A 15,811-nucleotide genomic window follows, 5' to 3' on the forward strand; every position below is an offset into this window, starting at 1 on the left:
TGCACTGAGTCCTCCCCCTCTTTTAACTCAATTAAGTTGGAAGAACTCAATTTCACGCTCATATCCACTACTAGCAAAATTAACAGTCAATCCACAATGATTTTAATCCTTCTAACTGTTATTAAAAGAAACATACACTCAACTACCAAAGTTATTTTTCTTAAGAAAAAGAACGTGACAACACAAATGACAAAAAATTGTGATTAATATATAGATTGAGCCAATAAGATGATAAAAAGTAAAAAACAATAGGCAGCAGAGACCTCTACAAGTAAAGAATGAATTTAATTCGATCTTTCTGAAGTGTATCTATGATCATGTGATCACAAATAATACAACAAAATTTACTACTCTAAATGTAAGGTTTTCTAACCGATTCTCTTATCCAAATTCTTCATTTATATTCATCAAATTCTTAATTTCAACTTTTTTTAATTAAAGAAATTATACATTATTATGATTCTGATCATAGGTCAAAATAGTACAGTAGACAACTTGTGAGCCCTGGAAAAGTTTATCGAACTTAAGTGAGATAGTTTGATAATTTACTTATCGATCTTAGTAATGTTAAAGGATGCTCGAGAATATTTTTAGAAATTATCACAAAATGAAATCCTCGATTTAAGAGCAGCATAATAAAGTATTGAGTTAATTGATTATAGGTCCATTTTCACCCTACAATATTGGATGCAGTCCACTAACAATTTTTTTACCATTTGCGGTCCATCCAGTCGGCCTACTCGCCAGGTAAGCAAATTCTTTACCTATGTTTATCCAGCAATTTACAAAGCTTTGCCATTTTAATTTAGGGATTTAGAACGTATCCAAAAGACCAAAAACTGGAAAAGAGGATTTCACGCCATCTCTCTACTTCCTAACATCCAGCCACCCCATTGAACATCAATGTCAACTATCTCCGTCCTAATTTCAAGCCACCGTTATGATTTCAAATTCAGAGAAGAGATTACGAAACAATAATTACTGAGTCGATTTACGTTTCGAAATTAATTTGACGATGGTCGCAAAACAAATCCTACTCGCTCACCTAGTTCCTCCCCTGGAGGTCTTTCTTGAATTCATCTGGATACCGCTATCAGAGGTATGGTCTGGTTTCTTTCTTTGTTGTTTTTTGGGCTGGGTTAATTGCTGTCAATGTTCCTACCTCTTGTCAAGGTGGGTTAATTTCCGGCAACTTTCTTACCTAAATTCATCTGTTGTACAGTTATACCTCTGGTCTAGATGTTTGGGTATCTATTGAGTTTTAAATTGTGCATATTAGATGATGTGTTTGTATTTTGTTCTGCTTCTTGCCTGGTGCAGGGGTAGCTTCACTAACAAAGGTAGAAGTTTGGGTGTATTGGATGTTGTGGAAATCAACGACCTGTTTTGTATTTTGTTAATGCTGTTGCATGGTACAGAGGTTGCTTTGGCAATCAAAGGTTTTCTTTTTCTTTAGTCTGACCTTTATCAAAGGTTTATCCGATTATGGATCCATTGAATTTTCAAGGGTTGCAGGTGCTTTATGGCAAAGAAGGAGTATCCCTATCTAGAGTACAGGTGTGATTTATTGAAGTTTGGATGTGTGATGACGGATGAGCTTAGAGCAGACATAACACAAGAGAAACTAGATTTGATCCAGAGAACACCATTTGGGAGTTTGTTTATGGCGTATTACAATGTTACATTAATAGAATCTGCTTGCAAAAAATCTGATTTGGAAATAGTGGCTCTCTTGAAGTGTTTTAACCAGCAAAACAAAAGTTTTATGTTTGGGGAGTTCACCGGTACTATAACCAGCAAAGACATCTCTGAGTTATTTGGCTTAACACTCATTGGGGAAGAAATTAACCTAGACCAGAAGAAGAAGAAAGAGGATGCCGGGTTCAGGACAGGACAACTGGGCGGAGTTCCGAGGATGAGCAAGGCAATATTAGAACAAAAAATAAAACATGTAGCTAAGTTGAGAGGGAATGAGGATGAAAAAGATTTTATAAGGCTTGTCTGTCTCTACTTTTGCGTTACATTATTCCTCTGCAATAGTGGTAATGAACTCGGTTGGAATGTCGTCTCATATATAGAGGATATTGAAACAATGTCGCAGTATGCATGGGCACCTTTAGTGTGTGATCATTTAATGGAATCGATTATGAAGATGAATGGTCATCCTGAAACTGCATGTGGGTGTGTAATTGCTCTGCCGGTAAGGTATTCTTTCATTTGATTTCTCTTATATATTTATCTCTTGGTATTGTATCCTTGATCATGGTCAATTTTGCATAGTATTGGTTTTGTGAGCGGACTCTCTTCATTGAACCGATGAGAGGAAGGGAACAAATGGAACCGAAAATTGTGAAATGGAATTTGCTGGAACTTTTTGCTAGGATGAAAGTGGTCTCTATTGCTACTGTTACGTTTTTTTCATAAATTTCAAAATATTGATTACATTGAAATTAATGAAGTATACAATCAATGCATTTAAAAATAGTATTTTCAGCTCTTACGCTATTTAATTAGGGTATATTTGGAATCCACGAAAATGAAAATTGTCGGTGTTGAGTCAGCAAAATAGAAATGGAAAGGAATCCAACATGGCAGCTGAGTCATAGGACCGCGAATAACAAAAAAAATCAACCGGACTAAATCTAATAAGTTGTGTGAATTTTGGACTTGGATCTAATTAACTCTAAAGTATACTACATGACGAGTTCGTGGGAATTTTCTAAACTTCCGAGTTATTTTTGGTGATTTTTGAAAATTTAGATTAAAGGAGAATATTTTGGGAAAAAAAGGTATCAACCTAGCGCGATCCTAGCCATCCATAAATCCACCGATTGATCACAACCATCGAATATTAATTGGAAAAGCCTATAACTAGGCATGTGATCAGATGATCGATCCAGAAGGATCGAGAGAGAGAACCAGAGATCTCAAACCCGAAACGCGACCCGGAGACCTGCAAAGAGGATCTGACCGGCGCTACTCCATTCAGCTACAACACTACGGCAGACCACCGGTGTTCTCTTCATCTCGTCATCTTCGTCATGCCCGTGGCCTCTGATCGTCCATGCACTGGACGAGAAAGAAGAATCGACAATGAGAAGGTCCAACTGCTCCGGCGAGTTTCAGTGAATTCCGACGACTCAAGCCACCGTTTGGCTTGCCTGTGGTATGAAACCTCATCGTTTCATCATGGTCTAATGCCTGTATGATTAGTTTCTGAATTCGATTCGGTTCTGATGATTTGCGTTTTTGGGTAGTTAAGGCTCCGCCGTGTTCCTCAATGCCAACGTCTCTTCCAGTACTTCTGGGCTTGCTTGCTACATGAAAGACGATCAGCTCTTCGAGCTCTACACGTCTGTGTAAGTGGCTTTTCCAATTTGATTAAAGTTTAACGCTTTGGCATTCTGGGTTCAGTCGAACACCGCAGGCATTGCTGTGCGTGACGACCGTTTTGGAACTCCTTGTGAGACTGCAATGTTGAGTTAGACTCGAAACTTGGAATTGAACTTCAGTTGTCTTCAATCTCAGAAATTAGGAGGTGGAACACAGATTGTAGTTGGTCAAATCGAAACCTGAAGTTTCATCTACGAGTTATACTAGCAAAGGTAAACTCGAGTTCTAGACTGAATGCTTGTTGTTTTGCTTACGAGTTCATAAAATAGTTGCATGCGTTGCATGTGCTCACGGTGAATCTGTGTTTAAGAGAATGGTGAATTGGATTGGAATAGGTTACTCGTATGAAGTTGTTGATATGTAATCGGGTTCTATAAACTTGAAGTTTTGTCATGATAATGGTTGTGAATGTCGGAAAGAAATCAAGTTATGGTTATGGGTGTCTTTAGTAGTTTGGGCACACTTTGTGTGAATTTGGGATTGTGTTGGGTGTCCATGGTAATTCGACAGAATTACTATGCAATGAAATTTGAAAGGGAAGAAATGATATTTCAGTTAAGGAAGGAACTTATGTTTGGGTGTCCATGTAGAATCGGGAATTTCAGAAATTTGTTATAACTTCCGTTGTTTGAGTATTTTGTAAAAATGATAGTAAGTAAAGAAAAGAAATTAATATATTGGGTGGCCTTAGTAAATTGGGTGCACTTAATATATATATTTATGGTCGATATAGTAATTTCACGTAAATGGTCGGTAATTTGGGTTAATTATCAAACCCGTCTCGATTGGTCGAACATTGATCAAACAATGATCAATTTAGGTCAACTCCTGGTCAAACTAAGAAAAGTGGTTAGACGAATTATTAATCATCAAGATTTCAATTATTAGTTCAATGAGATAATAACTATCGAAATGTCGAAACTTAATTAGGACTCCAGTTACCTGAGGAACGAAAGGTTTGCGACTCTCGGAGTACATGAGAGAAAGCATCGGAATCCAAGTAGGGGATTCTGAACTCTCCTCGATTAGTGGTTTTATTATATTACGCTTTTTATAAAATGATGCATGTTAAGTCTATGTGGTTTGGTTATGTTAAAATACAATGCGTACTAACCAAACTGTGAGAGATGTGATGGCTTGAGAGTAAAAGGTGGCACTGACTTCCTTGGGTTCGATTCTCTTAACCTCTGGAGGGTTAGCTACACCGGCCGAACGGTGCCCGATCGCAATGACGACCCGATCCGTGTGTGTAGCTAGGTAGTGAATGTTCTCGCTACGCTTATCTAGTTATAAATTAATTTGAGGTAAAGTCGTGTAGTGGGTCTATGGGACCGGCCATCAGATAATACTTAGATTTGGCGCCGTATTTATTTAAGCATCATGCACCAGTTTTCAAGTTGAAAAACATTAAAAAGTTTGTCGTTCCTTTATATACTTGGTCTAAGCATGTTTTCATATTGGCTAGCAAAAAAGTTTATTTATTTGTCGGTTTTTCAAATCCAGTCGGGGTAAAGTCCCTATGAGTAACGAGGACGAAAGCTTACAACAATGTGGATGCAGTTACTGTGCACTGGAGATGGGATAGTAGAGGACGGAGCTAGGGTGCGGAAGTAAGTTTGATAAACCCTTTTTCAGAACTCAGGTTCCGGGTTTTACTCCGAATCCTCTGTCTTGAACTTTGTTTTCGGAAACTTGTTGGAAGTTAGTCTTGTGTCGAACTTTGCTAAACCTTATTTCTTGAAGTTTATTAACCCCTCGAGTGATTATTCATATCAAGTTATGGACGAACAACTGATTTTGTGATTTAAAGAATTTCACCTCAAAATTATTTTTAAGCTCCGCTATGCGTTTACGAAAAGCTTATTAAACAAAATGTCTAGCGGGTCTCTAAGATATAAATCAAGTGTTCGGTTTATGTATGTTTTAGAGACTCGCGGCAATGTAACGTGCTTAAGCTGGTGAGGTGCAGCTTGGGGTATTACACAACTACTCCATAATAACATTTTGAGTGAAGATTAGTCTATGTTAAACAAAATCACTTCACCTTGTAGGCAATCTATTCTACGTGACTACACACATTGAGCACACAATTATGGTATGTTGGAACCAAGTACTTCTACAAATGCTCATAGAAAACCTCATGCTAAGCATAGACAAAGAACCAACTAGCTACTAGAAAAAAAATATATAAAAAAAAATTTAAAAAAATGTCTAGACCAGGTCGGAGCCCACTACCTCGCAAAAAAATGAATTATTGAAACAAAAACAACCTAGGGGTAAAAAGAGCAACAACCCTCTAAGCCCAAAGGAAAAGATAGAGCCCAAAGCCCGACAAGTCGGACTGGCCCAATCCAATTCCAGCTTCCACTCCCCTGTGCAAAAACCGTCGCATGCGCCGCTGTTATTATTCACCGTCCACCACCTCCACGATGATATAAGAAAATGCCACCATGCCTCTTCGACACCACAACCCAAAAACAGCTACAGAACCTGTGCAACAGTTTCAAACCCAAATTGAATTTGGAACCCTACGCACCGGACCGCCAGTCACTGTCCCTTTCTCTGACGCCACAAAAGCTTGCCTTCAAGTAGCTTCGAGCCATAACTCAATCCTGGCCATTCACTGTCACCTCCAAGCCCACCAATCCAGAAAGCAGGGACAATAGCACAACTCCCGTTCAACAGCAACACAACGTCAACTAGGGAAGCGCTACCGCTGCCGTCGGTCACCATCAAACGAGATTGCTGATTCTCATTGACTTCGCTCTCTGGCTACGCTCTCGCGGCTAGGGTTAACAAGATATGATTCTTTCCCGTGTATGTGCAAATAATGCAAACGCTTAAATGTCGCTTTCACATCTCCTCCCTTATTCTAGTAAATTTATGCCATGTCAAAAAGAAAGTTAATTAAAATAAGGAAAATGGATCACATATCATAATCCCAGCTATAAACTAATTAGATGACTTATAATTAATCTCCATGTGATTAACACTCATAGTAAGACAAATGATGGACAGTTGCGACTGATGGGGAACTTTTTGTCCTATTAGGGCTTAAACGTCATCTTGGAATAATGGAATCCGACATACCACGGCCCACGCACTCCAAATCTAAATCAGATGTAATTTGACTAATTTAACAACTAATTACTGAACTTAATTAGTTGATTGAATATATACATACACATAAAAAGTCACATCAGTAATTAGCTTACTAATTTCAACACGTGCGTACATAAGAGCATAACCCAATACCTCGCCTCGACCGGCGATACACGTACGGTGGCCTTTTTGGGTGTTTTTGTTTTTTATGACAGAAAAAAGGCCTTTTTGGGTGTTGAGTTCGTCCGGCTAGTGGCTTAGGAAGCCGAGTTGGTGATGAACATTAAACGGTCTAATTGATTTTTTTGTGTGAAACGGATTGATCTCAGCTTCTGGATATTCCATGTATGATCATCGTCATCGTCCTTAATCTTTAATCGTTCTTATAAACGTGATGTGTTTGTGGATTGTCGTCGTCCTTGCCTTACAATTTATAACGCACTACAAGCGAGTCAGGTCTCCAAAGTCGGTGTTGGTGTCGGAGCCTCCGACCGAGACGGAGTTGGGGGCTGCAGTTAGATTTAGACATGCCTTTATGGTATAATTGGCTTTTGGCAAGTGGCCGGTGATCTTGGGTCAAGAAGTGACCAAAAAAAATAATAATTTATAAGTATGTGATTACTCAGAATTGTACCGAGATATTTTGAGTTAAAACCTAATAGTTAATATGTGGTTAAGCTGAGACAATATCAGTATAATAATATATCACTAGTCACCATATCACTGTTAAACAACTTATTTTATCAATTATACTGATGTTTTACCACATACGTTAGTAGTTACAGACTACAGATACGGACTATGACTAAAAGTTTAAGAGGCCGAATGTAAAAGGTTTGTTTTTTATACCTTGAACATGAAATTGAAATGTACATTTAAATTGATAGTGATTAATATTTTTTCTACAACCATATTGAACGTTGCCAAATAAGAACTGAATATTTGTTACTTTCATTCCAGAACAATGCTTAAATATTATAAACCAAAAAGAAAAAGAAAAATTAAAGAATTCAAGTATGTTATGACCACTGATATTCCGACTTAGCTCTGCTAGGGTTTTAGAGACATCGTCCCTAGCGGGCGCATCTCATATACCTTCTTCATAATCATGGATAAATGTAAGGTTCTAAGCCTGCTGTTTCTCTTTCTATTTTCTTTCGCTGGTTTTGGTGTATTGATGTTCCCATATGGGAGGGTATTGATGGAGATTCTGATGCAATGGACGGGCTGGCGTCGGTAGTTTTCTAGTGACGTGAGGTTGACGGTTGACCGAGTTGGTGTTTTGGGACGCGATGGAGGCATCAATGGGGGCGCACTGCTCCTGAGATTTTGGAAGCTTGGAATCGCGATTCTTTTCTTGGATCTCGCCTGCTTGGGTCATTTCCGTGGTGGTGATGGTGTTTTGTGCAGCCGAGGGTCTTTGACTTGATCGCACGACTTTGTTTCTATTGCCACAGGATTGATATGTTTTCGTGGTGCTGACGTTGGCAGTCTTCATCCTACTGGGTCCAATGGTGATGCGTCCTTGAGAGGCTCTTCTTCAGGATCTATGGAACTGCGTCCCCGGTGGCCTGGAGGATAGTCGAGTCGGCGGTAAAACTGGTTGTTGAGCCAAAAGCTCCGGATCTGGGATCCAGGTAGATTTTAGGCTTAGTTCCGACCCACTTTTTCTGCGGGCCTTTTTAAAAAAATTTGGAATGGCTTCTTGTGTGTTTGTGTGTTAGTGGTATTGGATTCGGACCCAGGTTTATGGTATTTATTTGTAAAAGATTGCATGCCACTACGATCATGTTCTGACACCCTCGGCCAGCTTCAATTTTTGGGTGGAAGATTGCCCTATGTTCTGCGCTGAATTGACTTTTGTCATTTTGTGCGTTAGATTTGCATGGGTAGTCAAACCACTGACTACTCAGCTCGCTACACAGCTGCAATCCGTACTGTAAACTTAGCTATGCGTTCAGACATTGATGCTCTTGCTTCATTATTATTTCTTTGTATTTTTGATGTAATTTTTACACCTTTTCTTTTTGTACTGTTTATTTTCTTTATTGATGCATTTTTGCATCGTATAGTTGTAATTTTTCTATTTCAATAAAGTTTCTGATCTCCTTATTATAAAAAGAAGAGTCGCTAGTAGAGCGCTCTTTGCTAGTTGGTGCATTGTTGAATACTGTTATTTGGTCGAGACTCATGATATTATTTCAGGATGTTCTCTAGATGCTTCTTGTAATCAGAGGTTTAGGCTTAATGTCCCCCCCTTGTATTCATCAGTTTCATTAATCAAGGCTTGAGGGCACCAGCCTTTTATTCAAAAAAAAAAAAAAAAAGTGGTATGGAATGTCTAGAGAAAGGAAAATTAAATACAAAGGAGGTTCAAATATATATAGGACACATCGACTAAGGAAAACTATTCAACATTAGCAGGAGTCTGGGCCTCTCTAAACCTTAATATAGGTCTGCCATAACGTTGGTTACTTAGAAATTAGCGATGACCATCCATCCTATATAAGTTTCTAATTGGATGGGAGTTCTAGTTTTTTCTTCAATTTTTTTTTTTTGGGCAGAAAACATTATCATGTTTGATTTTTTTAAATTTTTACAAATTATTATATTTGATAAACCAGTGTTTGAGTATCTTGCAAACTAGTGTTTGAAATGATTTTTCTCTAGAGTGCAAAATGATTCCTTAAAAATTGGCGAGCATCAAGTGATTTCAAATGAGATGTCCTCGTTGAGGGGGTATTTTTAGGATCCTAGACATCTGTATATGGGATCGATCATTGCTTTTTTTCTTTTCTTTTTTTGTCGTTTTCGAATTCATAAAATTATATAAATGTGTGGCATGTATATAACACGTGTGACCATTTCGTGCCATGAAAGTTCACTGCAGCTACGTACGACAACAACTAGCTCTATTTAAATCATACATTACATTACACACCCTCAAAAAATCATTTCCAGCAAACCTACACAGACCTGAAACCCCCATCATCAAACTCTTCAAGAACACCTTGTTGTGTGCTTATATTGCATTGTGTGAAGGTAGAAATTAACATGTACGGACAGACAACCCTAGAGTCAGTAGATTCCGACTTGGCTCTTCTTGAATCCATTCGACAACACCTTCTAGGCGATCATATGGAGCCTCCGGCAACCATCTTCGGCGGCGACGTAGACGACATCATCCCCTTGTTTTTCCCCAGTTCTACTGCTGCTTCAACCTGCTTAAGTGGGCTTTTTACCACGGAGAACTGGTGGGAATCGGCGCTAAAACCCGAGGACTCTGAATCCGAAGCTGTAAGTACACCGGAGGAGGAGGAGGTTAAGTTGAGGAAGCAAGCTCAGAATGCGTCGGTTAAACGTGATGTGCACGCACCCAGGGTGGAGAGGCATTTCAGGGGCGTGAGGAGGAGGCCTTGGGGGAAGTACGCGGCGGAGATTAGAGATCCGGCGAAGAATGGCGCGAGAGTGTGGCTCGGGACTTACGAGACTCCCGAGGATGCTGGTCTGGCTTACGACCGAGCTGCTTTCAAACTGCGCGGCTGTAAAGCCAAACTCAACTTTCCTCACTTGATTGGCTCGAACAGCGTTGAGCCGGTTAGGGTTACCCCGAAGCGGCGGCGCTCGCCGGAACTGTCCTCTACGTCCTTGTCGGCATCGGAGGACAACGAGTCTCCCAAGGCAAAGCGAAGATAGAGCGTTATGGGGTTAATAATTAATCAACACCATATAGTACGAGTAAATGTGAAAATGCTTTTTTTGATTAGGCGATCGAGTTCTACAGGTCATCCTTGCGTTCTTTTCTCGGTTCATGTAATTGCTATTAACCATGAGCATTTTCTTTATGTTAATTATTTTAAATACGAGGAAGATAAGGCCTCAAATATTCTCTTCCGCAAGGAGTACCTAGTCTAGTGATCGTGTTAAGAAACTTGTTCAAACTTCAAAGCATCCTTGTAACTCCTATTCATAATTTAATATGTTGTTTTTGGTACTCTTCCCTTTCTCTACCGTTTTTTTTTTTTTTTCTCTTTTTTTTTTAAAATTAATTTGAAGTGTTATTGTTATGCACCTTTGTTTCCAGAGAAAGCAATTGGTTTCATATTTTGGTAGTGCACCTGAACTGAGATCAATCCTAAAAAGTTTCTACCATATTCTTGGTCGGAATATTAAAAGTAGATATTGAATTAATGAAAGAAGCTAACGGTAATAAGAGATTGGAATGCATGTGATCATTAATATATGAACCAAAACGTGAGAAGGAAAGGAAACAATACTCAGGATGTGTTGATGTGTAATTAATAATTTTTCTTAATGGCTTATATGCTTGATTTATTATTGGGGTAGTGAAAAGTAATATGAAATGATAACTGATCTTTCATTTTCAGGGCAATTCATTATACGCCCAATTTTTATAAGAAATGTTAGGTAAAATTCTATTATTTCTTTTCAATTTACACCCAAAAGTTATCATGTAAGATAAATAATTAATACAACCATTTCTCCCTCAAAATTACAGAAATTGCCACTGAAGGAAATTTTTTTAACCTACGGTAATCTACCTCTTGCCAAAAAATTAATGTTATGTATTTTATGATTAAAGCTCTTTGCGTTAATATTTTTAATTGTAGGTGTTGTAATCCCTAACTTTAATATTGTCATCAATATTGTTAGAATCAATGTATATACTTTTTTATGGAGAACAATATTTATTTTTTTATTTATTTTTGCGGTGCACTCAAACCTCGTTTGGTTTGCAGAAAGGAAATTGGTTCCTTAGCTTTTCTCATGAGCATGGGAAAATAAATTTCTCACTAGTTTCCCTATCAATATTTGGGAATGTCAGGAAAGTAATATGAAAATGTATTTTACTTTCCTTTCCGATGTTCTGTTTGTGCATGAATAGGGAAGTAAGCAATATCAAATTTCTAATAGTATCCTTAATATCAAAACACAAACAATTCAATGTTCAAAAATTTTCTTGAATAAATTGGTAATAATAATCTTTAAAATGGTATTTAAAGCAGGTAATTAATGTGCAATCAATAAAGGGAAAGTTGGAGGTAAAATGAATCACATGGGGTGTGGGAGGATCCCCCACCCAATTTTCCCTTTATGTAGGAAAGTTGTTCATTAATTTAGGTGTGCCAAACACACGAAAGGATAAAGTTTTCATTCCGCAAATCAAACGAGGCCTCAATGTATTCGATGAAATGTTACTATGAATTTATTTCATATAATGGTTTTTATTAGTTGCATACCTATCGACAGAGGTTTGTTCGACTATACCATACATATTATATCCATGCTAACTTGAGGAGTTGGGTAGAACACTTGACTTTCAAGTGACGATTAAAAATAGATATGTAGTAGGTATGACTTTCAAGTTCTAGAACTTTAATGCCTACTGCTTTTTTTATTTTTCATGCTATGAGTTTCACTGGTTACCTAATCCAAATGTATGACACATTGCAATATTCATGGCTATAAGGTAGGTTGTTTTATGCCATGAGTTTTTTTTCAATACCTTGTTAAAAACATAAAGTTTTAGATACCTCATACCTATGTCACTTATTCGTTACCTGTTACCTATTCTAAAGGTATGTTATTTAATGTCATGGTTATGAGGTAAGTTGTTTTATGCTATGAGATTTTTAAAATACTGTAATACCCTGGAAATTTGTTATTAATTTCTTGAAATTTTCTGGAATTAATAAAGTGTTCGGTTGTACGATTTCTCGAGTTGTTGGTGAAGTGGAAGAGTTTCTGACGAATAATTACTCGAAACGTTTTATTTTCGAGGGGGCAAAGATTTTTAAAATACTGTAATACCCTAGAAATTTGTTATTAATTTCTTGAAATTTTCTGGAATTAATAAAGTGTTCGGTTGTACGATTTCTCGAGTTGTTGGTGAAGTGGAAGAGTTTCTGACGAATAATTACTCGAAACGTTTTATTTTCGAGGGGGCAAAGGGGTGACCTTTATTTGTCGAGTTTCTTTGAAAACCTCCTTCACGAAAGTTGTAGAACGCATCAATGTGACTTCGTGCGGAACGCAAAACTCGGAGTTTGTATGAAGAAATTATAGTAAATGGAAAAAGTTTCCATTTTTGGTTAAATAGAAAAATTTCAAAAAAATTAGAGAAAAACCCTAGTTTTCATTTTCGGAAACCCAAGTTTCTCTCTCTCTCTCTCTCTCTCTCTCTCTCTCTCTCCCTCTCTCTCCCCGGGCCTGAAATCGCCTTAGTTTGTTTTTCGGTCATATCTCGGTCGTCCGGCCACCTTTGGCCGCACCACTGGTCCCATTCTATTCGTCTCTCTTCCCTCTTCAAGTATGTGGTAGCTTTGTGGCTCGATTTTGGTTGTAGAAGGTGCAGCAAGGTGGAGATGTTGGGTGGTGACGTTGCTTCGGGGTCACCGTTGGAACTCACGATTCCGGCCACCTCCAATGCTAATTCTTGAGGGATTTTGAAGCCTAGGAGACGTACATCTTTCCCTCCAAGCGGCTTGAAGCGATTTCAAGTGTAGAGGTCGAATTGAGGATTTGAATTCTAGGGTTTCACCGAGTTCTTGAATTTTCAAGGTGATTGACGAAGAGTGTTCTGTACTTTATCTCGGCTATAAGAGAAGACGTAGTGGGATTTAGAGGTGAGTAAATCTCACGGTGTTTCGGCTGTTAAATTAACTTTTGTTTTAATTTAGTAGATTAAATTGTTAGCATCTCAAATCTTATTTATCAAAATAAATATTTGCTTTGAAATATATGAGAATGATCGTCAACTATTCATGGATAAGTTAAAACAATGTTTTGAAATAAAAATGATTTTTTCAAGTAGCGTAATTTGTAAAACTATAGTCGGTATTAGTGGCAACTCTGAGTGGATGACTACGTATATATATTTACGTGATATATATATATATATATATATATATATATCTTGGTGAATTTGGCATTTTGTTCCCTTTTGTTGTGCGATGTGATGTTGAGAAAAATAAATGAAATTGGAAAGAAAAGATGGTTTTGTTGGTTTGAGCTTTGATTGATGTTGTATATGATTTTGATGATGGTTTGATATGTAACATATTATTTTGGAAATGGTTTCGCTATTGTTTTGAGGTTGTTACAGATGAGGAAACAATATTATGTGATAACCAGTATGGTGATATGTGTGATGATTTTGCGTAAAGGATGTGGATGATTTTGTGTAAATGAAGTGGATTGTTGTTAAGTGATTAATGTTGAGATTGATGTTGTGGTGATTAGTGTTATAAATGGATAAATGTATATTGATTGCTAGTTTATTTCTAGTATTGAATTGCTTGCTTTTATTCGTAATCTCCATAACTAAGTATCTACAGAGATTGCTATTTTTTTATATTGTTTTATCTTCATGTGATCACCTGAACTAAGTTATCTGCAGTGATTACTATTTTCTTGTATTGTTTGGTCTTCATGTAATCACTTCAACTAAATCATATGCAGGGATTACTATATTATTTTGAATTGTTTGACTTTATTATTTCAGTCTACTATTGTGGTTCGAGTTTATTTATGCGAGTTGTCAAAAGCTTATCGGGTTACTATTCAATGGTGTAGGGGCTGATCTTGTAGGTTAGGGTAATCATGGCTGACGTAAGAGTTTTGCTGTCGCAACTGTATGTGTTCAGAAGCTAATTTTGTTGCTTTGACCTTTTTAGACTTCCATTTGTAGTAAGCTCTGAGGGAGCATTTAGTTATTATTTTGTTAATGCAACTTAATTTGTAAACTTGTGTAATGTAATATATAACTCTAAAGAACGAGTTTGTATTGACATTGTGAGTTCAGAACTTAATAGTACACTTGTTGTTTTTTTTTTTTTTTTTTAAATCCTGGTATTTAGGGTCGATGTTTGAATCATCATGCCCGGTGTATTTGTATTTGTTTATTTGGTTTATTAATTGTGCTTGAAAATCGGGGCGTGACAAATATCTTGTCAAAATGTATATAGTTTTAGATATCTCATAGCTATGTCATTTATTGGTTACCTATTCTAGAGGTATGTTTATTTAGATACCTCATTGATATGGTTGTTATTGGTTATGTAGTCTAGATGTATATTATTTAATGTTCATGGCTATAAGGTATATTTAATGTTATGAGTTTCTGTTGATACCTAATAATGATGTATATTGGCAATTTGCATCACCGGAGAATTTGGTTTGTAAATGATATGATCTTCAATATACCTAACTCTATCCTATTTGTAAGTTGTGACAAAGAGATACTTGAGAAATCATAGAAAGATATAATCTTAGATTATAGAGATTAGTAGAAATGATTTGGGTTGAAACCAATTGTTCATGGCTCAGTGATGCGACATGACTCCATGGCGGTGGCGGTACATATTCGTTGGTGCCGGTGTTCTTCTACTGCTGTGCGCTGACTTGCTGGGATAGATGGCAGTTGGGCCTCTTCTAGACTGCTAGGCTCGTTCTTGTGGGCTTACTTTTCTTTTATATTAGGTATTATTGGATATTTAAGATATTGTAGTTTTATATTTACAATAAATTTCTACCATTCTGCGGTAGAGTTAGGTGGGCTTTGTCCCGGCTTGTGCACTCGGTGTGTCTTGTCTGGCATAGCGAGGCGGTGAGTCGTTGTTAATTGAACACAACCTCCTAATGACAGAATGAAATGAAGTGTCATCGGTCTTAATTTTGATTGGCAACATTGTGGAAAATCTATTTTTATTCGTCCATTGATGCTCTTCGTGAATGTGATCTTTTAGGTATGTTACCACTCTTGTAAAGTAAATGCAATTGTCAGAAGTGCAATCATTGCTACATGGTGTATGTTAGAATATATTATTGTTTTTGTAAAGATTGTTGCTATTATTACACGACATTCTCGTAACACTAATTATAAGTTGAGGTTAATGTACATTGTCCCCCCAATGTATTCTACAATTTCGTTAGGGTTTCTCACCTTATTTTAATTGAGGCCAAAACTGAAACACTTCAGTTCTTTTTGTTTTCCCTAATCCTAATGATGGTCCCTCATTAGATCCATCGCCATGAATGTCCGTTCAACCTTGTTATGAAGAAACTGGTTCGTTGAATTAAAACAAGAAATAATTGAAATCTTGGTCCACTCTTTGACCGATCAGTGTGAACTTTGCTGTGTCCAAATTCTTGTACTGTGTACGGTCCACCGCATCCCAAGTATTTTAATCACTACCTATTCCTTTTTTTTTTTTTTTTTTTTTGCACCAGGGTCTAAACTCAGAAGATTACCTAAGGGTTGGTTGTGACTTTTGACCATTGAATACTTCTCCAG

The 15,811-nt window shown here is 37.3% G+C and overlaps 2 protein-coding genes across 2 annotated transcripts; both read left to right on the forward strand.

The window, feature by feature from the left end:
* The first annotated feature begins 880 nt into the window (after window positions 1-880).
* LOC121052933 lies at window positions 881-2,400 on the forward strand. Its single transcript, XM_040519061.1, has 3 exons — window positions 881-1,099; window positions 1,321-2,205; window positions 2,281-2,400. The coding sequence occupies exons 2-3, from the start codon at window positions 1,523-1,525 to the stop codon at window positions 2,318-2,320; spliced, it is 723 nt and encodes a 240-aa protein (XP_040374995.1). The 5' UTR covers window positions 881-1,099; window positions 1,321-1,522; the 3' UTR covers window positions 2,321-2,400.
* Window positions 2,401-9,421: 7,021 nt separating this feature from the next.
* On the forward strand, window positions 9,422-10,389 carry LOC112178623 (ethylene-responsive transcription factor 1). Its single transcript, XM_024316793.2, has one exon. The coding sequence runs from the start codon at window positions 9,550-9,552 to the stop codon at window positions 10,189-10,191; it is 642 nt and encodes a 213-aa protein (XP_024172561.1). The 5' UTR covers window positions 9,422-9,549; the 3' UTR covers window positions 10,192-10,389.
* The last annotated feature ends 5,422 nt before the right edge of the window (window positions 10,390-15,811 follow it).

This window comes from Rosa chinensis, chromosome 1 (assembly GCF_002994745.2).
Source record: "Rosa chinensis cultivar Old Blush chromosome 1, RchiOBHm-V2, whole genome shotgun sequence".
Taxonomy (NCBI): domain Eukaryota; kingdom Viridiplantae; phylum Streptophyta; class Magnoliopsida; order Rosales; family Rosaceae; genus Rosa; species Rosa chinensis.